This window comes from Anser anser, assembly GCF_964211835.1.
Source record: "Anser anser genome assembly, chromosome: 1".
Classification (NCBI taxonomy): domain Eukaryota; kingdom Metazoa; phylum Chordata; class Aves; order Anseriformes; family Anatidae; genus Anser; species Anser anser.
In genome coordinates this window covers 148,192,381-148,217,289 of record NC_139720.1, presented here as the reverse complement: position 1 = coordinate 148,217,289, position 24,909 = coordinate 148,192,381, and the positions used below count along the sequence as shown (strand labels likewise).

Sequence of the window (24,909 nt, the reverse complement as noted above, 5' to 3'; positions counted from 1 at the left end):
CATTAGCCTCCTTGTCTATGATGTAATCTTAACTGAAGAGTGATATGAGCCAGCTCTGAAAAAATTGATTCCAGAAGAATAGATTCCTGTTCCCAAAGATGCATAAATGTCTCTTTGAATGAAGCTCTCTATGCAAGCCTTGTTAGGTTTATAATTGGTCACCCCATTATGGAAGCCCTTGATACAGTTAGTTTGTGGTTTAACAGAGGCTTCTCCTTGTTCAAAAATATTTTCTGAGCTGAGACACCAGAAAATAACAGATTAAACTTGTTTTGCAGGCATCTTTCCCAGGAAACTTGCAACTAGTCCTCGTTCTGCGCCCAACAGGATTTTTTCATCGAGCTCTCTCAGACATTGCTTTCAAGTTCCACAAAGATGAATTTAAAATGAAAGTACCTGTAAGTAATATTCTGTTTTCACTTTATTGTCAGGGATCTGTTGAAGTACTTACTCTAGCCAATGATGTTTATATTTTAAAATAAACTTTGTAAATATATAGACTAAAGATATTCAAGTAGGCGGGGAAGTTGTTATTTTACCTATCAGATACAAATTTTCAGGGTTAGAGCTAGTCAAGATATGTCCCCCCCAGTTCTTATTTATTGTTTTGGAACCAGTCCTTACATGCCAAATCCAATAAGATACTACTGTTTTCTCCCACAGACCCAGGAGAGCAAGGAAAATGAACAAGAAATGAATGAGATGCTGTTGCTCTTAGAAAATAGCCATATGTAGTTTATCAAGATTAAAAAAATAATAATAATCTGAAGTCATCAATGTTGTATAATTCAGGGTTTTTTAATAGGTGCTGTTAAGCCTGGTGCTCATGCTTATTTGCAGTTATGTACATCATCTTCAGCAGAAACAAGTGTTAAAATGTTTTGTTTGCTTGTTTCTTACACTGAAAGGAAAGAGTTCCATCACTTGCTTCTGTATGAAACTGGAATTTTGTATTAAAGGCCGAAGGATGGCTTAGAATCCTTGATAAGGGACTTGTGACCACTGATGGCGTTTGCTTTTTAATTTGCTGCTGCAGATCATAATGCTGGGCTCAGTATCAGAACTGCAGGGTTACATTGATAAAACACAATTAACAGAAGATCTTGGTGGCACCCTGGATTACTGCCATAACAGATGGCTATCCCGTCGCACTGTAAGTCTTAGTTGTTGTTTTAACTTTTCAGTTTAATCAGCCCTTCTGTTTTATACCCTGTCATTTATAAGACATATTCCAAGTGATGCAAGTTGACTTGCTCTGAGATGTTCCCAATGGTACTTAGTCATCTTAGGGAAATAATATGAGTAATAATTTGGGAGTGGTTTTCTGACTGCTTGAAGCAAAGGAACTACAGTATATTGTTGTGTTGAGGTTTGTTGTTTTTGCTACAAGAAAGAAAAAGCGCAAGTTGTAAAATAACTCCAGATTATAAAAATATGAGGAAGATATACCTGATACAAGCCTAGGAAAACATACAATTAAGGAATTAATGGTGACGGTATCTGTTGCTTACAAAATTATTCTTAGACCATTTTTCAGTCTTGTAATTCATCTGCTTGGGTTTGTTTTACAAATTGTATGTATGTGTCTGTTTGTACATGTGCATGGGATGAGCATGAAATATCTTTAATGGTTTTTATTCCAAAAGGCTATAGAAGGTTTCGCCCAAAAGGTTAAGCAAACAGCTCAGATTCTTCAGTCCTTTGGGACTGAGCTGGCTGAAACAGAACTACCAAACGATGTGCAATCAACCAGCTCCCTTCTTGCAACACACACAGAAAAGAAGGACAAAATGAAGGTATGTAAATCTTGTTAAGATGCTGTGTTCTAGTTAAATTGTGATTTAATGTATGGCTAACAATGTTAATAGAAAACCTGGGGGGTATTTGAAGTTAATAGACAATATTAATGTCAAATATTGAAATCTTACTGAAACTGTTTTTCTTGGTTTGAAGTTAAGAATCTTCTTATTGCTTTCAAAAAGGACAGTTCTTGTGGCTATGTGTACTTATGTGCAAATACATAGGAATTTGTTTCCACATATAAATCGTTGTGTGCGTAGTGGTGAGTTTAATTTGTAGTTTTCATTGCAACAATAAATTTTATTGTATCTGAATGCACAGAACCTTTTGAAGAATGGACAAATATTCTTTGAAATCATCTTAAATTAAAACTGGGGTTTTAAAACTACACATCTAAAGCTTGTGAGATATTTGTAGCATAAGGAGACATGAGAATGCTATCTGTCAAGAAAATTCAACTCAGTGTAATACTGTCTGAAGACCCATAAGCGTACAAAAAGCTGACATTTAGCATCTAGTGTCTTTATTCATTGTCAAACACTGCTTTTAATCAAACGATGCTTGCTCTATTGCGATTAAAACAAAGTATTTTTTCCACTTTGTTGTCTTGTGGGGTATGTTTTAAACAAAACAACAAAAAGTCAGTGATTACAGAATTCTTCAGTATGTTTTGTTTGTTTATTTGCTCTTGTTTTTTAGGAGGATATAAGGTTAGCAGTAGAACAGGGAGATGATGTCCTTGGAAGTATTACAAAACCAGTTACTGAGAACCCTGAATACAAACTGAATCAAGACCAGCTAGACAATCAAACAACAGTAGAAAGGTGAGAGGAGTGATATACTGAACAAGCTGCTTCTATGGGTTTTTAACCCTTAACTGCCTCTATTACTTAATTCTAAATGCATGCCTAGCAAGTAAACAAATGTTTCAGTGTGAATAGATAAAAGGTACTTTCAGAAGCAACTCTTCTGTTGTCAGATCTGTCTTTAGCAAAGAAATCCCCTGATGCCCATTACTGGGTCAACCTGAAGGTAAGAAAATGGACAACATGTGTATACTGAACCCCAAAACAACATAGCACTGTTTGGTTTTGTGGGGTTTTGTTGTTGGTTTTGTTTGTTTGTTTTGGGGGGGGGGGGGTCCTTTTTGTCAGGCTCGCACTATATAGTCGAGCACATTTTCCTTAGTTTAAAGAATATTGGTGCTTTGCTTCAAAGACTGAAGTGCAATCCAAGGAAATTTTGCTGTTGTAGGGAAAGCAGGAGAAGACAGAAGTAATATATATCTCTTCTTTTCAGTAGATTTGTCCACTTTCATTAATTCCTTTTGAATTGAAGTGGAAGGCTTATTTTTCTTTGAACCTTCCTTAAGGAGCTTCTGACATTTTTAATATCTTATCAATGTAGTTAGTAGTCTTTAAAGGGCTATTAAGGAGTGCTCTGCTTTTGAAGTATCTATGCACAAACTTCCTATATGCTTCCTTTGGGTATATAAGTAATAGCTGTTGTTTTCCTTTGCTTCTCCCACTCCCCCTTAAATTACTGCCAGTTTTGAAGACATTATATCATCATAGCACAGATGTAAATTTAAACAAAGTTATAAAAACATAGCTCATTTCCCCAAGGCAGCCTTTTGCATTCTTTTTTTGTCTGTCATTCTATGTTCTGTTACACTTGGACTGACTTTTCTTTCCAAGTAAGTGTCAATTCCAATGGACAAAGCTTGGCAGAAGTCACTTTTTCGGGTCATTGTTGCTATTAGCTATCTGAAGGATAATCAGGGTTGGGGTGGGGGTTGCTAATTTATCCAAAATGTTCCTGCTTGATACAATAACTGACAGAAGTTGGAACAAACTGTGTATGTCTGACTATTTTCTAATGAGTTTAACTTTTAAATCCAGGGTTCGTTTCTGTGCTGTTAAAGAATAAAATTCATTAAAATTCTGACCTGCAGCCTTCCCTGGATGTAGCCTTAATACAGCAAAGTACACCAAGGAGATAAGTCTGTAGCATACCACAATATCAAATGCACAATTGGAAGACTGGTCAAATTTCTTAAGGCTCTTCAACCTGAATTAAAATTCAGGAAGGATCTTTTCATTGCAGTACTGCTGTACAATTGTCCATGATATTGAAGTAGTATCTCTGTTCAGAAGAGAAGTAGTGGCCTTCATTTTTTTTATGAGCCTTGTTCCAAGGAATGAAATGTGAGGGCAGTTGCCTGGTCACAGCAATACAAAATTTTGGCAAAAATCCTCATTATAGCTCAAAGTTTAGGTCCCTCGGAGTCCTGGCCCAGGTGTATTTGTAGGTTTTATTTATGTTTGCTTGTGCTGTGTTCCCAGGTCAGAGCTAAGAAGCAGTATATGCAGCAGCTACCTTCAGATCAGCACTGCCGGTTTTTCCGTACTTAATGTTTGTGTTGGATTTCAGTTATACATCAGTGTTATTCTAGAAAACAATTCTGTGCAATGCTCAAAAAAGTTTCCTGTATCCAGTTTATTTTTTCTGGAAAGTATTGCTTTGGGGAGACTTTTTGTTTAATGTGGAAGATTGTATTGTCCCTTGAAGGTTGCAACCATCATTCTTACAGGTTTGTTTTGTTTTTTTTAAGGCTTTTGGCTCAGTTACATGAAACGGAGACTGCCTTTGATGAGTTTTGGATTAAGCACCAGCAAAAACTTGAGCAGTGTCTGTGCCTTCGGAATTTTGAACAGAATTTTAGAGAGGTGAGAAATTCTTGGTGGCAGTCAATATTTGGTAATATAGAAGTGATTCAGAAGCAAATACTTCCCCCTCTTGTTTTTGCAGCTCGTGTGTGTGCGCTTGAAAACTTTCTCCAACTTTTTTTCTTGTACATGTCCTTACTTGACATTCTGCTATCTTTACTACCTTGAATACTTGCCTATAGAGACATAATAGCTTCTCTTCTGCAGTGTTATTTTTTTCCACAAGCCCAGCAGTGTATAAGCATTCAAAAACTCCTTTGAAATGTATTCTCCACCACAGAAGCATAATATGCTGTCTGCGATGCTTTCATCTTGCCAATAGGTCCTTTTATGGAACCAAGACTTACCTAAACCTTCTGGCTGAAATTTTATAAAACAGTCTCCAACACTGTGGGTGGGAAGTTGCAACCACAATGTTAGAAGCTGGGTGGAGACTGAACTAAAATTTTTACAGCCAGTTTCTGATCTCATGTTAGTTTAACTCGTGTTTAATGGCACCTACAGTCACTTTACTCTGGTGTTGAACTCAGAATATGCCCACTGTGTATCCACAGGATCAACATTCAGAAACCCTACCACAAGTGTGTGCATATATATCTTTCTCTCAAGCATTTGGTATGGTGAGGACCGCACCCTTTGCTCTTTACATTAATGTCTCTGCACTATTGTCATCTGGTAAAAGCAAGATCATAAATGTTTCTGAGCATTATTCTTCACGGATTTTTTTGCTAGTACCAGGAAACAAGATTACTTCACTGCCTTTTCTCTGAGTCACCTGATTGTGAATAGTGGCTATCAGCAATTTAACTGATATGTCTCTGGAGAGGTGGAATCATCTTCATTGATACTTATATGTATGTCGTTTCAGGTTAAAGCGGCTTTGGATATTGTGTCCGAGAGACTGTCTGCTTTCACAGATGTGGGAAACAGCTGTTCACATGCAGAGCACATTTTGAAAGATCTTGTCAACTTTGAAGAAAAATCATGTGTAAGAACTGCACTTCTCCATATATCTACTATGACTGTGTGTGTGTGTGTGTGTAGGGAAATGTTATTTAGTTACTGAAAATATCATATGACCAGAGCTTAAGCTAACAGCAGGACAGAATTAGTGTCTAAAGTAACATGCAGAAGGAATTTGGAGCAATGCTTTCAACCATTGGAATGGCCCAGTTCTCAGGCAACCCTTAATGAAGAGTGGAATGTCTAATCATAGAATTGGTATGATTGTTTCATGGGAAAATTACATAAAATGTCTACATAGCCAAGTTCTGTACTTTATGATCAAGGGGACACTTCCACTCCTAATAAAACCACTTATTTCATTAAAACTTAAAAATGAGAAGGCTGTGTATTGAGTGTATGGTATACTAAAACAAGATCGACAAAAATATACTCTGAAAAATGTAAAAGGGAGACCTTATTAACATGTTATGATCTGGATTTCTTAATAAAATATAGCTATATAAGTGAGGCCATTGCTCTTGAGGCTGAGGTACTGGAGTTAGGTATTTTTTAATTTGGGTTCAGATTGCCACCATATTCCAGGCTGCATAAATACACACTCAAACGCACTGGTGAATAATGAAGGCATGCAAGGACTAAAAGTGGTTCCCTCACAGGGACTATATGGTTATACTCATTCATGTTTCTGAAGTACTCTGATACAATAAAGCAGGAAGTATAAAAGTTCTTAGGCATTTGGAAAGACAGAAAATCACTTTGATTTATGAAGTCAGGCAGCTATTAATTTAAAATGTGTTCTGTATCAATGTGGGTTTTACTGTTTAAAAAAATAAATGGTATAACTTCTATTTTTTTAATTGATGTTGATCCAAGGAAATATATATTTAAATCAATGCTTGCTTTCTTAGGAAACGATAACAAAAGCTAGAATGCTAGCTTCAGAGGGCGACACTTTTATTCAAAGCAATCATTATGCTGTGGACTCCATTATTCCAAAATGCAGTGAACTTCATCATCTCTGTGATGCCTTCACTACTGAGATGGAACGAAGGAGGAATCTTCTTAACAAATCTCTAGAACTGCATAGCTTATTAGAAAAGGTAAATTTTCTGTGGAATGGTTTTGTTCCCTGTCTTGTTTGCAAAAACCTCTGTCCACCCATTGTCATAACAGGATGTTAAAAAATATATGGGTATGCTGAAAGTTTTGTCCTTAAATAGCTGAATATGTCACAAGTAGAGGTATGAAATGTTTTAGAGCTCTTAGTGTTTGAAGCTGACATCAATACATTCTGAGCCTGTTCTTTTCTCTGTTTCTAGTCTATGAAGTGGTGCGATGAAGGAATTTATCTGCTGGCTTCACAACCTGTAGATAAGTGTCAGTCTCAGGATGGTGCAGAATCAGCATTACAAGAGATTGAGAAATTCCTGGACACTGGTGCAGGCAATAAAATCAAGGAGTTGAATAAAATTTACAGAGAGTATGCACAAATCCTCAATGAGGACCTAAAGGTACCAGAATATATTCATGTATATGTATGCATTCATTTGTTAATTTTAGAATTGCTTTCTTAAAGAGCCATTGATAAAGCTAATCCTACTAGGTGACTTCGTGCTAATCATCAGAGCAAGTACTTACACCTGGGAACTGGAAAGCTGACACATTTCCTTACTCAAGGTGATAGTCATGTCCTATGTTTGGATAGGCATCAAGGGCTCCAGAGCCTATTAATAACAAATTCAAATTTTCAGACAGTAGGATTTTAAAAAAAAAAACAACTCCCAAATGAGTACTTGAGATATCTTTTTTATGTAGTTAAAACATGACTGTCTTAATCCTTGCAAAACTCCCAGAAAAAAAAGCAGTTACAAAGCAGAACTTGAAAAAAGAATCACAGAATGATCAAGGTTGGAAGGGACCTTCAGAGATCATCCAGTCCAAGCCCTCTGCTCAAGCACGGTCACCTAGAGCATGTTTCACAGGATCACATCCAGGCAGGTTGTGAGTATCTCCAAAGAAGGAGACTCCACAATCTCTATGGGCAGCTTTTCTTTCTTGCTGATATCTTCTTGTAACAGAACATTAGACACTTTCAAAAATACTTTTACCTGTTTTCTTTTTTATTATTATTTATTTGAAACCTGAATCCCATTGGTTTCACTACAGCAAGCAGAGAAAATGTTTTGTGATGTTCCAATTTTTAAGTGTACTAAATAACTCTAAATTATGCCTTGTTGGGAGTGAAGAGTATGGTAATATTTTTATATGTAGTATAAAAGCAATAGCCATTTCAAATCAATGTACCATAAATAGCTGTGTAGCTTGTTGATAGGTCTCTGGCAGTGATTTTTTTTTCTGTGGCAATGGTAGGAGCATGTGCAAAAGGTTTTCCAGAAGCAAGAAAGCATGGAAGAAATGTTTCAAAAGAGACAAGTAAGTCTTAAGAAACTGGCAGCTAAGCAGACACGTCCTGTTCAGCCAGTTGCACCAAGACCCGAAGCCTTTGTAAAATCTCCTTGTACCTCTCCAGGTAAGCAACTGTAGTAGCCTTTAAGTATTTTTTTTTTTCACTGTGCTCAGAAACTTGAAGAAACTAACAGCTGTAATTTGTGGTTGCACAAACATCTGTGTCAGATCCGCTCAAGTTCTAACTGCTGTTTGATTCTGGTTTACATGCTTAGGTCTTCAAAGAGATTATGTATCCAACTCAGAAAGCACTGTGCTTCGGAAGGTAAACTACAGAAGAGGAAAGGTAATTTTTTTTCTCTGTGTTTTTCATGTGCATACTACTTGAGAAATTCTTAACGCAATAGAATATTCAAGAACTTCAAGAACGGTGAGGCAATTCCACTGCAAATGTGATGGTATTGCCCCTATCGAAGTAACTCTGGTTTAAATAGAGGCTGCTTTGTCGCTGGGCTAGGTATGAGAGAAGGTAAAGTAAATAGTTGCCTATATTAGGAAAAATGTTAGGGGCAGCAAAATATAAAATCTACGAACAGGAAACATTTATTATTTGCCAGTAGTAACTGGCTACTCTTAAAACTGACGAAAGTCAAGAGGTAGTTGTCATTGGCTCACAGATAGCTTCACCTGACCTAAGGGGTTGCCATTCCCAAGTGGGGAAGGTCTTCCTGCCCCGCCTCCAGCAAGGAAAGTAACCTGACGGCAGCAACAGAAACAAATAGTTCCCCACTGTGTTAGAGAGTTGAATTAACTCAGCAAAGGTTCGGCAAGAGTCAAGAGACTATGCAAGGAGAAATGCAGGACTGCGTGACCAGTAGGGACAAAAGCTGGAGAAAAGGGTTGGTTTTTTTTGGGGGGGGCGTCTGAAAGCAGAACCTCTCCTTATTTCTGAAAATCTGGGATTAGCTCAGCCATTACAAGAGTTACTTTCTACCAACCAGAAAGTTAGCACAGTACCTCATTTTTTAGCTTGGAAAACAAACTAGGGCCAGCATTGCCTCCAAAATCTTATGCTGATGCTCGGATGTTGCCTTACTGGAGAGGGGTCTTGAGCCATGGTGTTTTCTAAGCTGGCCTTTCATGGTGAACTCCCTGTATCTAAATCTTCATGTGTGCTTCAAGACCTTCGTGTTGACTTTTTTTTTTTGCTGAGTTTCTGCAAAATAACTTCATTTCTAATGGAACACAGTCTTTCCTGTGAAAACGCATGCAAATAGAGCTGAGTGCAAAGCTCCATATTTTAAAGTGCTTTCACCCCCATCTGTGATGCTGCGATTATTTTTTGTTGTTTGTTTGTTTCCTTCTTTAGAGTGAAATGACTGAACTCCATCAAAGCAGAGGAGGATCTACAATGGATGATGAAGAAAACCTAGCCGTGCTACGGCAGTAAGTATATTTTGATAAACAACAAATGTTCTTTCTCTGATTTGGTTCCAGTAAAGTCTGAGTTTGGCTAAGGATTTGATAAGACAAGTATGCTTCTCTGAATTAAGTCTCAGTGCTTTTTCAAATGCATTGGCTGTGCTCTGTACATAGAGGAAGGTATTTCAGTCTGTCTGCAGCATTATTTATAGTTTATATAATACCGGAGTCTAGCTTTGCTTCAGCAAGGTAATGCAATGGCAAGATAACTACATATTTTCATTTCAAAGATGACATAGTTTTGAGGAATAAGCCTCCTGTAAATCTATTGGAGGTTTTGGTCTCCATGCTTCAGAGGACTTTTGGGGTTTTTTATTTTACTCTTATTTTATTTTATTCTTTAGTCCCTGTTTTGACAAATCTTAAGAAAAATCACTTTCCTGTATAAAAACTAAATCATATCATTTATATTCCAAAAATAACTTAATACCACCTGTGTGTGGTATAGCAGAACTTGCATTTCTACCTGAACACTGGATGCTCTTGCTGTCATTTCACAGTTGTAATTCTGTGAACCATATACTAAATCATCCAGAATTACAAGCAGGGGAAAAAAAGTATGCTTGCTTGACTATTAAGGAAATTGAACTTTACACTAAAATATCACAGTGCCTCATTTTAAAGCCTCAAATTTAAAATGACCAGTGTAACTTGAAATCTGTATTTGATAATCCTTTGCAGCCCTAACTCTTGCAAACACAGCATAAACAGATTTTGTGTGTACAGTGATAAAACTGTTCACTGCTTCAGTTTAGCTCCTACAACACTTAAAATGCTAGCTTTTGTTTTGTTTTCCCCTGTTTAAACACATTTTCAACTTTAAAACATTTTTAAAATGCATGCTTCTCAATAAGGATATATGAACTGTTGACAGAAATGTCTATGAAAATCACATTTTACTTGAACTGGAAATGTTTCTTTTATTGTCTGAAGGAAAGTAGAAACAAAGTTAATGTTGCCTCAATGTTTTGCATAAGTGAATAGGCCTTCCTTAATTACCATTTTTTGTTTACAGGCATGTAATTAATGAACTTATTGAAACTGAACGAGCATATGTGGAAGAACTTCTCTGTGTTCTTGAGGTAAAGATTAAATTTCACTGTGGCTGATATGAATCTAGTTCTGTTTCATTTCATGGATGTTCATATGATTTCCTTATAGCTCTAATTCCTCCTCTTGTCTCATCAAGCAGTGTGGTTGTTACATCTCTCCTGTCTTGTATTTTCCTGTCTCATATTCCAGAGGTAGGAATGTACAATATTTTTCCTAGAGATACTCATGCAACTAGGATTTTATATTAGTAAACACAAATTCAGCAGAAAATAAGATATGCCTAATTATTTAGGTGGAACCCAGTGACATTTGTAATGGTCACTAATTCCTGCAGAGTTCATTCCAGAGTCTTGGGTCAGCTCCTGGAAGATCGTGTCATACTGAAATGTGAATTTGCATTGAGAGAAGAAATTCACACTAGAATGTGAATTTGCGTTGAGGGAATTTTACGTCAGAGTAGCAAATCTACTTATCACATCCTTCTTTATAGATCTTTAGGTGATCTTCCATGTATCTTGGGTACAACTATGGTAAAAGAGTGCCTTGCAATAATAACATCTTGATTCAAAATTGTGAAGGAAACAAAGGTGTTTCCTTTGCTCCATGCTTATGGAGGCATAATTACGGTAATGTGTGTTGCTTGTAGAAATATGGTACAGGGTTTTGTATTGTTCCTCAAATTTGTCAAGTCTTCATACATGGACACATCATTTTGCTGTAGTCCAGTTTTGATTGTAGGAGATGATAAAGCTTCAGATAACGTGAGGGTGAGTTATTTCAGTCAGGATGTGTCAAAATTGAGCCAGTTGGGCACTTTTGGTATCAATGCAAGTGTTAGGCTCTTAAATAGGAGCTGTCTTAAGTTATGGACTAGCAGTGATAATGTCTGGGTAGATACCTTCAAATAAGAGTACTGCAGGAACTCTGGCCTTGCCTTTGCCTAGTTTGTGCTCAGCTTCCAGTAGTGTTCCTGTTCTAGGTTATGTCCAAGTGCTGGGACATGTCAACAATAGGATAGCTGTCCGATGTGTGGTAATAAAGCAATATAGGTCTGGAGTGGACCTTAAGGATTGCTTTATTCCTTGCTTTTGTATACAATGCTATCTGTATAATTCTCTTCTTAAAATCAAGATTTGAATGGTTGAAGGGGTTTTGGTTCTTCCTACTGATAATGGAGGCTGTTACAGAATCTTTCTGTTCTTCTAGTATTTCTCTTGTTTTACGTAGAGTACAGTGCAACCTTTTGTATTGTTAGGTCAAGTGCTCTTCATTTTCTGCCAATGTGATAGACTCTCCAGCACTGTGACCATGCCAAGCTCACTTCTCAGTATCTCCTTGGAGTTTGTCATTCATCTCTCTTGAACTTGGGTGATCAGAACTGCCAACAGGAACTTTGGATCAGATCCTTGCTGATGTATGGTTCAGTGGCAGTCTTCCAGCTTTTGAGTAATTCTTAGTAGTCCATGGCTCTGACTATTTTCCCAATTCCTTTGTTTCTCCTATGGTATTAATCTTTTCAATTTTCCTGTAAAAATAGCTTGGTACTCTTTTGTGTGGACAATGTCTCCTTTTATGTTGCATTTCTTTGCTATGCATTTTCTGTCTGCAAAGGATTCCAACGGAAAATGAAAGCTAGTTTTTTAAAAGAAAGTTTAAAAATAAAAATAAAAATCTAATCTCTAGCTTATCCAAATGCCTGAATTCTTGAGGCTAGCTGACTTTACCAGCTAGTTCTCCTACTTTTTGTCGTTTGGACATAACTTTGAAATTGAGAGTCTTGATTGTAGGTGCAATTTTTGCTTATCGTTTTTACTAGAAATCTGTCACTAATGCAGTTGTTTCTTTTCTGTGACCACCTTGTCCATGACAGTGTGGTTTGGGGGAAGAAAGATCTGATCCAAATCTAAAGGAGGTCACATCTTCCTTCAGCTGCCTAATGCATTAATAGCCAAATCTTGCATCATTCCTAACGTGTGTTCTCCAATCCGTATGATCTGTTCTTTGGTACATATGGTTTGGTTCAATTCCCCTGATTAAACTGACAAATTCAAAGGCTGTTGTTTTTAGCTTGTTTGTCTCTGAGAAGATGACTAAAACGCATTTGGTAGTTCATTCACATAGGAGCCTAAGAAAGGCAGGTACCATTATTTGCCATTAAATTAAGCTATTCCATCACACTTGCTGTGTATTACTAGCACAGGTAATAAAGCATTCTTGCACTTTTTTTCTTTTTCCTTCTGTCTGTCTGTCTTTCCTGTGAGATCTGTTAATGACAGAATAGTGACCTCAGGGGACCAGAGAAGAGCACTCTTGAGCTAAAGTAACGTGTGCGCCCTCTTTTCTTTATTTGTGCCAAATATACATATGCAGAGAATGTGGCCTTATATGATAAATGGAAGATGTCATAATCTAAAGTTATGGCTTTTAGTGGCAAGTCTAATGAAAGTATCTTTAAAATAGAATTTGTAGCTTAATGGTTTCTGTTATCTGTAGAAATAACTGTAGTCATAGAATCATTAAGGTTGGAAAAGACCTCCAAGATCATTTGGTCCAACCTTCCCCCAACCACCAATATCACCTGCTAAACCGTGTCCTTAAGTACCTTGTCCAACCTTTCTTTAAGCACCCCAAGGGACGATGACTCCACCACCATCCTGCTCCCTCATCATAAAAGCTAACACTAACATGAAGATTTGCATGTGTACTGGAATTGTGGCTTTAAACTAAGATGTGTAAATTCTAACACAAAAATCAAACTGTGACTTCTAAGGAGTATGAAAATACATAGCCTTTGGTCAGTGAAAATGTTTGCAAACTTTTTCATCCTTGCTCAAGAAAGAGTTCCAGTAATTATTCATGCGTCTTTCTAAGGAGTTGAGGTGTGTTTTTCTGGACTGAGGGAAGAACAGCATTTGTAGACTTATTTCATGATTAATACTGAACTCTTTCTTTGCTGTTTGGCAGACTGCCTTATAAGAGAGATAAGTACTACAAGTAAAAGGAGGTGATCAGTGGTGAAAAGATCACTGTGCCCCTCTTCTGTGTTCCAGGGGTATGCTGCAGAGATGGACAATCCCTTAATGGCTCACCTCATTTCACCAGAACTCCAAAACAAGAAGGATATTTTGTTTGGGAATATGGAAGAAATTTATCACTTTCACAACAGGTGAGGATTTGCATTCATGTATAAAAATAGCATTTGAATAGGGTTCTTGTACTCTTAATCAGACCTAAATTGCTAAAAGATGCTTACTGAGTCCAACCTGGCTGTCTACCAAGTCAAAATTCATATTACATTGGAGGAGAAAAGCAAAGTGCTTACAAATGATGAGCAAAGCTGTGTGAAACTGTATTTAAATGTTCTCAGAACCCAGGTAAAATTTTGCAGACTGGAACAGACTTCCCAGGGAGGTTGTGGAGTCTCCTTCTCTGGAGATATTCAAGGCCCGTCTGGACGCCTACCTGGGCAGCCTGCTCTAAGGAACCTGCTTTGGCAGGGGGGTTGGACCTGATGATCTCTCGAGGTCCCTTCCAACCCCTACAATTCTGTGATTCTGTGATCTTGAGGAAAGGTATTGTGATCTGGTTACAAGCTAATGAAAGCAAAGTTTGAGGACTTTATTTTTTTATTGATGAAATTTATGGTAGAAAGTAAATTATTATCCTAAAGCACAAATTCTTAATACTTTTGTATCTGTTTGAGGCTGTTTAATGTTATACTCAGGTGACCTTGCTGCTAGAAAGGTATTTTTCTTCACGTGGTAATATTTTAACGGTTAGGAAAGAAGTATTTTCAAGAGAAATATAAATCGTTGTTTCTTATTCAGGAAAAACTAAACTTGAGGTTTTGCCACTTTTTTTTAATTATTATTTGCTCTGTGTTGTTTGGTAGCATTTGGAAGGAAAAAAACAAAGACTTGTAAACTGTACAAATCCTGCTGCTTAATACACAAGGCAGGGAAACAAACTTTTTTCGTGAAAAAAAACTTGTATTTCCTTTCTATTGCAGCAACAGTAAGCTAAAAGAAATTGGTCAGAATGTTTGTTCGTTTCATTTTGCTATCCCTTTTTAAATACCTGATCTAGAACAGCTTTGTTAATTTCATAGTACAGAATTACAACTCTGTTTCCTAACTTTACAAAACAAATTGCAAGAACATAATCATTTACTACAACTTTTTTTTTTTAACATGTGCTCTAATAAAATCTTCTTCCTTGTAGAATATTCTTGAGAGAACTAGAAAATTATGTAGAATACCCAGAACTGGTAGGACGTTGCTTTCTGGATCAGGTATGTGTCATCTCTTGCTAGCATTTTATTCATAAGCTATTCTAAGGCTGTTACAGATGAAAGTAATTTTCATGTGGCAATTGCCACCAGATCCCCTCTGTTTGTCTTGAACAGGTTTGAGAGTTGGGGATATTTTCCACTGTGTGGATTAATTAATTTTTATAGAAAGAGCTACTAGAGCGTTAAAAGAAAATTGCTTTATTAAAGTTGCATTTAGGAAAACATGAAGAGGAGTCATGTACTGGATCATTTCACATCACTGTAACTGATTGTTTTACTTGATTAGCTTTCATTACTGGAATTTTGTTTTTCTGTTTTCTTAAAAGAATACAACTCAGCAGAATATGGTTTTTTTTTGTTGTTTTTTTTTTACTTTTTACTCTGAAAATGGAAAGCTATAACAGAATTAAACTTTTTAATCTGGGATTTATTAAACAATGAGTCTCACCTGTAGAATACCAAAGGCTAGATAGGAATCTGTTTATGGAAATGAATCTTAATCTGTTACTGCTAACTGTTGAGGCTTTAAAACTGGAAGCAGTCATCCCTCTCCCTACCATTTACTGGAAGCATCCATGAGGATGGTGTTTCCTAAAATGGAAGGGCTGAGGTGCTTGCTGACTTCCTACCTAGCCTTTCAATTAAATCTAAAGTTACGACCTTTTCAATGCAGTCTTACTTCCTTTTGCTTTCAACAAATGTTGAAGTGATGCTGTTCAGTTACTAACTCATCTGAATGTGTGAAAATAGATATGGGATGGTGAGATTCCTGCAGCATTAGAACTGTGAGGCCATGTCTAGTTTTGTAATAAGGTGATTGTGAAGCCCTGCAGATGACTACAGAGTATATAAAACCATTCATGAGTTATTTGGGATTTTTTATAAATATTTTTTTTATACAACAGTGAAATGAACTACAGAAAAGCTCAGCATCTAGACTATCTAATTTGAGGTCAACTGAGGGGCTGTACAATTCTTGGGTTGGCCATCTCTGTAAGAGAAAGTGGAAAAATTCATGAATAAATAAATTTCAGAAAGTGAAATTTCATGCATAACCAAATAAAAATGATAGATTACCCATGCATGCAAGTCTCTTGGAGCAACAAGAGCACCATGAGACCTGTGTAAGCAACCATGAATAAAAAATAGCAAACTCTTGAAGACAATGTTGAAGTGATAAGGGGGCAATAAATGACTTGATAAAATAATAATAGATGTAGTAATAGTAAATAGATGTAAAAATAGTGAATAATAGTAGTAAATAGATGATAAAAACTTGGTAAAATAGTAAATAAATGACTTAAGAAAAATTCAATTGCAAAGCACAAAATACAAATTTGTAAAGAAGGGCAAATATTTTTTTAATAAGTTACACAGGGGGATTCACGTTCTGGCATTAAATGAATTAAATTAAAAGATCCCAAATTTTTCGTATGTTAGTGTAAATATATTTCTAAATATAACATGTTTCTTCATAAGGTACCTAATATTAAACCGAAAAAAAAATTAACAGGAGCATTTTACTCATATATTCCATATACAAAATGTGTAGCTGTTACAAAATTAGTGAGTTTGAATAATTGTTTTTGCTAGGGATGCCTTAAGGAATTGCTTTTTTTTTTTTTCCTTAGCTTTATTGACTGTGGAAAAACTTCTTATGAAGTTCATCTATTAAAATCATAAGAATTTAGTAATATTTTGCTCTTCTCCCCAATTTCAGATGGAAGACTTCCAGATTTATGAAAAATACTGTCAAAATAAACCTCGATCTGAAAGTTTGTGGAGGCAGTTTTCAGATTCTGTATTCTTCCAGGTATGCTTGCTTGAGTCTCTGAAATATTTCTGAATTTGTTTTATGTTTACATTCATAAATTATCTCAAGAACAAATGACAAAAAATATTGATTTGGGTACCAATGAAATCTGACACTGATTACAGGAATGTCAAAGGAAACTTGATCACAAGCTCAGTTTGGACTCATACTTGCTGAAACCCGTTCAAAGAATAACCAAATACCAGTTACTGCTAAAGGTATGTGTTATGAAACTATGTAATTTTGTGTTAATAAACTGTTTTTTTGCCTTTTTTTAAATCCTGCTTCTCTCATCCTGCTGGAGAGAAATCTAAAAGTTAGTAGAGGTGTATAAATTAAAACAGAAGGAAATTCCAGTCTATCAACTTTCAGCTCAGTTCTTTTCTCTTTCAGCCAAAAAGCTACTAGTAGGCAGGCAAACATTAAACATTACCACAGAGGCACCATGTGTAACTTCTTTTGCCCTTAAATTTCTGCTGAAGAGAAGAATGAAGACATTGAGGAGGAGAAACAAAAAGACCAAGAAAGTTTTGCAACAAAGAGAAGAGAGTGTCAGAAATACGTGCCACTTGTCAGTTATAGTGGCCTCATGCATGTCACAGGAATTAGCCTTGCTGGACTTGAGAAAGTGTCCAGAAAGCTTCGGTTAATCACAGTCTTCAAAGGAACTCACATTCTACAAAATGTACTCAACTGAGCACACTCTATGGTATTTTTAGAGAAAATGCCACTGTGATTCATGTAGACATACTGAGACAGCAAAATGAGAGGAATATACCATTATAAATTTTAAAATGAATGTCTAAGTCTTTGCCATGCTTGAAATTGGCTTGTTTTAGGAAATATTTACAACATAGACACGAGTTTCAACAATTGCATTTAACAATAGTTTACTATTGACTTAAAACTGAGTTAAAGTTAACAACTTTTAAAGAATTAATTACTTTAAACTTATCTGAAGAGAAGAGCGTTTGAAAGGTTTTCTATTTAAAGTGTCTTTACTTTCTACACTCTTAGTAAATGCTTATTCTCATGTTACAAAGCCTGTGGGATTCCACATGAATTTGCCACTGTGTTCATCTGGAATCAAATTGGAAGATGCAGCTTCACCAATAAGCTCTTTGGAGAAGGATTACATTTTTAAATGCGTAGACAGTACTCGAAGTTTAGGTTTGTGACTAGCATTCCAAGCCATCCCAGGTCTTTACAATAACTCAAATAATAAATGGAATTTGCCTATATTTTTATATTTGCTAGTTTTAAAAGTAACAAATGTTTTGGGTTTGTTTATTTTCTTTCAAAAGGGGATGTGACATTGTTTTTTTTGTTTTGTTTTAAGCACTTGTGGTGAAAAATACTTGCCAACTTAGTCTTGTAAAATTCTTAGGTACTGCTTATAAAAAAAAAGTTTGGATTAATGTGTGGCTAATTAGCAGCAGAGATAAGTAAAGAAGACCTTGGGGTCTTCTGAGTTAGTCAGTATTTAATCCACTAGATTATATGGTGTTGACTTCACTAGATAACTTTAAAAATGTAGGCCAAATTTTGTGTTATAATTCAAATATTCCTAGTTATTGTTGTTTCCAAAACTAAGTATGTTGTCATTCCTTGCCCACTCAGGAAATGCTGAAATACAGTAAGAATTGTGAAGGTGCTGAAGATCTCCAGGAGGCATTAACTTCTATACTGGGTATTCTCAAAGCAGTTAATGATTCTATGCACCAGATAGCCATTACAGGCTATGATGTGAGTAACAATATTTTTATTTATTTTTTTTCAAATACATATGTACAGTGTACTCTCTGTTACATACTAAGAATGAGAAGAACGTTGTACAAAAGATGCCTTTAAACTGCATTATGTAATTACATGATAATGGGAAGTGAATCTTTATACTCTTCTGAAGTTTTCGTGCTGTGAATAATATTTTGCTCTGTCTACCCAAGTTTTCTTCCTTTGATCTACTTGACACCAAGTTAGAAACAGAAAAATCGTAGTGAACAGTGTGTTCACTACGATTTTTTTATATCAATACGTAAAACTACACCTAAAATTTCTGGAAGAATGGAGCGATGCAAGGAGCTTTGGAGCGCACACTTGAAAAAACAAATGTGTATTGTGCTTCCCCCTTTTTCTATGTGTAGATCTCCATATCTTTGCTACTGGTACTCTTGACTGTAAGATCCTGCCTGAACAGTGTAGGAGAGAGAGAATATTAAACACTGACTATATTTTCATTACCTTTCCAAGCTCAACATAAACACTGATGTGAGAGATTACTTGGAATGACAGAACTTGTAAAAACATGTTCAGAGTATGTGTTTTAGTCAGATGTTACCTCTTTGTAGTTATAAATATCACTTTTTGTTCTAGGGAAACCTGAATGAGCTGGGCAAGCTTTTAATGCAGGGATCCTTCAATGTCTGGACTGATCATAAAAAGGGTCACTCAAAGGTGAAAGATTTGGCACGCTTCAAGCCAATGCAGCGACACCTGTTCCTCCATGAGAAAGCAGTGCTCTTCTGTAAAAAGCGAGAAGAAAATGGAGAGGGATATGAGAAGGCACCTTCTTATAGCTACAAACACTCCTTAAATGTAAGGCACTGAGCAGTCCAATAAGGTAGTGGTACTGAGGGCCTAGGTTGCAGTAATACAAGTTTTGTGTTGTGCTTTTTTTTTTCTGTCTGTGAAGATGCATTATAGTTTTGCAGTGTAAACTTCGCCCTTTCAGGCAAACGTAATGGATATTACAAGTCTGTGTCACTTTGTGTTTGCTGGTGGAGGTGGGGGAATTCTCCTTTGACAAAATCTAAACCATACTAATGTAGCTGAATGGCAATTGCATTAATCACACAGAAAATATAATAATGGGTAGTATAAAATAGATGCAGGATTTGTCAGTATGCATTTCAAGAGAAAGCTTGTGAATCAGTCTGAATTTAATGAACATAAGCCTTTCTTCCCTCTGAGGTAGCCAAGCTGACACGAAGCACTGAATGTCCAACATGCAGATGGTGTTATTATTTTCCTTGAGGGAGAAACCAAATATGGTTTTGCTTTTCAGAAATAGATTACCAAAGAATACTATTAGCCTTCTGCTTCCACTGGTATCTTAGTTGCAATTCGGTAGGTCAGCTTCTGTTCTCTTTGCTTCTAGATGGCAGCAGTTGGAATAACAGAAAACGTCAAAGGCGATGCAAAAAAATTTGAAATCTGGTATAATGCACGGGAAGAAGTTTACATCATACAGGTAATAATAACATGCCACTACCTTTAAAAAATTTTTTTTAAAAAGTGTGGGGTGTGGGGGGGTCTAACCCAACAGGATCTGTTTTGTTTTTCTTTCCTTTATTATATCACTAATAGAAAGTGATGAGAGAATGTAAAAACAAAAAAAGCCTACACTGAATAGGTTAAATCATAAGGCAATTTCATAAATGATACTTTTCAAATACAGTGTCTTATTAAAAATAATAATTAAATCCATGTTTCCCAATATTCATGGGGGATATTGCATACACTATTGCTATTGGTTTCACTGGAGTTAGTGGATTTGGGGGAGAATCATAGATCGCAGAATGGTTTGGGTTGGAAGGGACCTTAAAGATCACCTAATTCCAACCCCCTGCCATGGGCAGGGACACCTCCCACCAGACCAGGTTGCCCAAAGCCCCATCCAGCCTGGCCTTGAACACCTCCAGGATGGGGCATCCATGACTTCTCTGGGCAGCCTGTGCCAGGGCCTCACCACCCTCTTGGTGAACAATTTCTTCCTAATATGTAATCTAAATCTCCCCTCTTTTAGTTTAAAACCATTACTCCTTGTCCTGTCGCTACACTCCCTGACAAAGAGTCCCTCCCCAGCTTTCTTGTAGGCCCCTGTTAGGTACTAGAAGGCAGCTATAAGGTCTCCCTGGAGCCTTCTGTTCTCCAGGCTGAGCAACCCCAACTGCCTTAGACTGTCCACACAGGAGAAGTGCTCAAGCCCTTTGATCATCCCCGTGGCCTTCTGTGGAATTGTTCTAATACACCTGTGTCCTTCTTGTGCTGGGGACCCCAAAGCTGAACGCAGCACTCCAGGTGGGGTCTCATGAGAGCAGAGTAGAGGGGGAGAATCACCTCCCTCAGCCTGCTGGCCACGCTTCTTTGGATGCAGCCCAATGTGGTTAGTTTTCAGGGCTACAAGTGCATATTGCCAGCTTATGTCAGCACCCCCGGGTCCTTCTCCTCAGGGCTGCTCTCAATCCATTGCCGGCTAGGCCTGTATGTGTGCTTAGGATTGGCCCATCCCAGATGCAGGACCTTACACTTGGCCTTGTTGAACTTCATGAGGTTTGCACAGGCCCACCTCTCAAGCCTGTCCAGGTCCCTCTGGATGGCATCCCTTCCCTCCAGCGTGCTGACCGCACCACACAGCTTGGTGTCTTTGGCAAATTTGCTGGAGGTGCGGTCAATCCCACTGTCCATGTTGCTGACAAAGATGTTGAACTCCAATCCCAGTACTGACACCTGATGAACACCACTTGTTACTGATCTCCACTTGGACATTGAGCCAATTCTTTGTGACCATCCAACCACTTCCTTACCCACCAAGTGGTCCATCCATTAAATCCATGTCTTTACAATTTAGAGATGAGGATATCATGGCGTGCAGTGTCAAATGCTTTGCACAAGTCCAGGTAGATGACGTCATTTGCTCTTCCCCTATCCATCAATACTGTAACCCCGTTGTAGAAGGCCACCAGATTTGTCAGGCACAGTCTGCCCTTAGTGAAGCCATGTTGGTTGTCACCAATCACCTCTCCATTTTCCATGTGCAAGGGAGCCAGGGTAAGACTGTACCATTTGTACAGTCTTCTCCCTCAGTGTGTTCAAATTCTTACAATAGTTTCTGTTCACTGAGGGACTAGCTGCCTAGAGGGTCTAGCTGTCCCTCTTAAAGGATTCCTCAAAGACCGTGCTTTGGCTTGAAGTTCTTTGTGTAAGAAGTATTCTCTGCTTGATGGTTGATTGTATTTATTTTTGGGTAGGCACCAACTCCTGAAGTAAAAGCTACTTGGGTAAATGAAATAAGAAAAGTGCTGACAAGTCAACTGCAGGCATGCAGAGGTAAAATATTTTGGATATATACACACATATATATTTTTCATCTTTTCTCTTTGAACTTCAAAACCTACTCTGTTCACTGTGTAGGACTGTAAAAGTGAAAAGCTTAGAACACAAATCAGTTTAATGGTTCTTTTTCTTTTCTCCATTACAGAAGCTAGTCAGCACAGGACACTTGAACACACACAGAGTTTACCTCTACCAGCATCATCTTGTACAAGGTAAGTAAGTTTGTTGTCAAATCAGTCTACTTGTTTTGCAAATATACTAACACATTCACTTTATAGTTCTTTATTACTCCTGTCCCTTAATACTGACCCTTACATCTTAGAATTTTTTAGGTCTCTTTCTAATGTAAAGCTATAAAGCTTGGGGTTTATACATCTCCAGAACTCGTAGTTCTGGACAGCAACAGTGGCACAGGTTTTATAGATATGTAATTTTCTATTCCAGCCAAAATTCTGATGGTATTATAGTTCTCTTTGTTGAACAGCTAATTATAGACTTTACACCCCAGGTAAGAGAGTTATGTAGCTATGTGAAGCAGCCTTTTTCTTCATTCTTTCTTTTCTCTCATCATCTTCATGCTATTATTCTTTTCGTCCTTTGCAGGGGCATTCTTTTCTGTTTCTTTCTTTTTCTTTTTTATTTTTTTCCTCTCCTTTCACTTTCTTACTAAGTGATGTGTTCATTCCCCCAGTGTCTCAAGTTTGGAGTCAAGCTTCTTAAATTTTTCTGTTTTGTCCTTCACTATACCAAACTACATAAGTGTAGTCTTTCGCTCTCTCCTACCATTCTGCCCTTATTTGACCTCTGCTACTCACTTTTTTTTCCTTATGCCATTATGTGCATGTGTGTACGTATGGGTTTTACCCATAAGCCCATATACTCATATGTTCAGTCATTCCCATGCGGTGTATGCTCAAATATGTATCAGTAGTGCTCTGCCCTCATGCTTCATGCAAATACTTACCACTTACAGAACATTTCCCAGATACGTAGTATTCATGGAATCTCTCTCCCTTTCATTCCCAATCTGAGGTGTAATGGGAATCCAGCTGCAAGATTCAGCATATTGTCTTTGTTATTCCTTGTCTGTTTCCTGAATTAAGAGCTTCTAAAAGGCAGAGTTTTTTTTCCTTTTCTGTTTTTTTTCCCCCTCTCCTTAGCATATTCAGGAGGAAACTGTCATCACAGAATATGTCTATAGTTAAGAGTGAGTGGAAGTTGTACTGAGCAGCGGCCTTTTCCGTAGCTTCCATTGCCGTAGTATGTGCTTGCAGTCAAAAGGGGAGCTTTTCTCCTGTATATATGCTCATGGTCTTTCTACGCAGAGTCACCAGTGTGCATAGCTTCAACTCTAGAAGCTATGAACTGAGAAGCAGCTAAGAAATGGTTCTCAGCCTTTATATCTGCATGTAAAAGGCAACCTGTGACACAAGGTCATCACCCTTGTTCAGATCCATTTGCTGGAGATGGACTGATTTGTCTTCATTTTCTTCCAATAAGCAGTCCTTCAAGGAACAACATCAGAAACACAAAAAAAATGGAGGAGAGAAAAGCTGACCTCACAAGTCTAGAAGGTTATGTCACCACAGTAGCACCAAAGTACCCCGAGAAAAGCAAAGGTGAGTTTACACGTATGTATTGTGATCTTTAGCTGTGAAGAGCATGCTCGCGCTGCAGGTGCACAGGCAGATCCACCAGCACAGTAGCCATGGTAATAGAGGCAAAAGCAACGTTATACCTGAAGGAGCAGGACTTTGCTGCCGGTAGCCCTAAGGTAGCCCACCCACAAAGTGCTGCACAAGCAGCGTGAACATGCCAGTCCAATCTGCCCTTACCTGGGGGTTTTTTGTGTTCCTCTGTGTGCTGTGGACAGGCCCAAAGCCTCCCTAGTGAAAGAGAGACAAAAGGAGGTGGGAGGATCTATGGGTTATTTAGACTGTAGTAGATCTCTTAGAGTTGCCTGGCTCCTTAGTTGTCTTCTGGATAAATTCCTTGGCTTTACCTGTTCTGAAGAGTATTCTCTTGAACGTTGCTTTACATAACTGAGATTATTTACTGAACTAGTGGTACTACAAACCCCTGTACAAGTAAGAACAACGTGCCCCTTGGGTTCTTTTGTTGTACTTGGACTTTCAGTTTTGCCTTTCTCATCCTGAAGTGCTAGTCCCCTGGCAGGGCTGTGAATGATTTTTTGCCTTGACCTTTTCTTGGCCTTCTCCCCTTTCTTTCTGTGTGTCTCTTTTCCTTTGTAGATGACACTAGCTCTACCTCTGAATGCTCTGTACTGTCAAAAAAGCGCTTTACGCTGCAGGGCTTTACTAACCTCAAAAGTCAGAAAGGTAATTAAAAATAATAATAATAAAAAAGAAAAAGCTAGATTGTTTTGTATTTAAGGTTGTAACTGGAACATCACTTTGTGTGTAGTGTAAGAGGTCCATGTATACTTTTTCAATGTATGTATTAGCTTGTTCAGGCTAGGTTTCTGCATCACAGACCATGACAGGGAGATTTTTTTGAGAGACACTGTCTCCACTGTGGGAGAGGGAGATGCAGCCTGGAAAAATGGAGAGCTGTTGGACATGTGAGGGAAGGAGTGCAGTTTCCAATGCTTCTGGTCTCACTACTGGAGCCTAAGAAGGAGTTTATAGTGCCCTCTTCCTGTAGAAAACCTAGAGGCAGTTACCTTCAGATCAAATGCCTGGCCTGCTTCTAGCTTCAGTGGATCTGCCCCAAATGTACCTGTACTTGGCAAGAAGGAATCAAGGTTTTGCTAGAGTATTTCTGTTAACTTCCCTTCTGAACAGAACTCCTAAAGCATGACTACAGCAGAATGTGTTTTGCTAGATACAAAAGGCTACAAAAGTAAAGAAGAACTTCTTTATGCTTCCAGAAATGGTCTTTATTCTTTTTTTTTTTTCTAAAACATAGGGCTCTGAGATATTTCTTGCTTCCTCCTGCCAAGTAATTGCACTGGTACATTCACTTCTTGCTTTGAACAGCTATCTTTGAACAGTCTGAATTGCACTAAGATGATGCCACTTGTTCAAGAGCATGCCTTTTTTTTTTTTCCAAGCATCTCTTTAGAATGCCTTTTCAAAACTTGATTACCTTTGAGTTCTTTCTGGAGAGGTTCTAGGGTTGTGTATCTGGTACCAATGAGGTGAGCACTAATATCCCATGCTTGCCTTGACAGAAACTCCATCTCCTACTGCTAAAAGCCAGACATTGCCAATGATCCTTCTTACAGGACCAGG

At 37.6% G+C, this 24,909-nt stretch overlaps 1 protein-coding gene across 21 annotated transcripts in view; it reads left to right on the top strand.

The window, feature by feature from the left end:
- MCF2L (MCF.2 cell line derived transforming sequence like) overlaps positions 1-24,909 on the top strand; it is a 161,774-nt gene that overhangs the window by 129,652 nt on the left and 7,213 nt on the right. For 9 of the 21 annotated variants that reach the window (XM_083834901.1, XM_083834912.1, XM_083834919.1 and 6 more), the window contains 24 exons: positions 279-398; positions 1,037-1,153; positions 1,647-1,796; positions 2,500-2,624; positions 4,415-4,529; positions 5,398-5,517; positions 6,404-6,595; positions 6,815-7,006; positions 7,866-8,025; positions 8,177-8,247; positions 9,271-9,347; positions 10,399-10,465; positions 13,487-13,602; positions 14,658-14,727; positions 16,448-16,540; positions 16,666-16,758; positions 18,161-18,286; positions 18,914-19,135; positions 19,698-19,790; positions 21,571-21,649; positions 21,801-21,867; positions 23,156-23,274; positions 23,908-23,994; positions 24,849-24,908. In XM_083834901.1, coding sequence (XP_083691027.1) covers positions 279-398; positions 1,037-1,153; positions 1,647-1,796; positions 2,500-2,624; positions 4,415-4,529; positions 5,398-5,517; positions 6,404-6,595; positions 6,815-7,006; positions 7,866-8,025; positions 8,177-8,247; positions 9,271-9,347; positions 10,399-10,465; positions 13,487-13,602; positions 14,658-14,727; positions 16,448-16,540; positions 16,666-16,758; positions 18,161-18,286; positions 18,914-19,135; positions 19,698-19,790; positions 21,571-21,649; positions 21,801-21,867; positions 23,156-23,274; positions 23,908-23,994; positions 24,849-24,908 — 2,731 coding nt within the window. The remainder of the gene's footprint in view (positions 1-278; positions 399-1,036; positions 1,154-1,646; positions 1,797-2,499; positions 2,625-4,414; positions 4,530-5,397; positions 5,518-6,403; positions 6,596-6,814; positions 7,007-7,865; positions 8,026-8,176; positions 8,248-9,270; positions 9,348-10,398; positions 10,466-13,486; positions 13,603-14,657; positions 14,728-16,447; positions 16,541-16,665; positions 16,759-18,160; positions 18,287-18,913; positions 19,136-19,697; positions 19,791-21,570; positions 21,650-21,800; positions 21,868-23,155; positions 23,275-23,907; positions 23,995-24,848; position 24,909) is intronic. The other 12 variants (XM_083834916.1, XM_083834917.1, XM_083834909.1 and 9 more) reach the window with 5 other exon arrangements.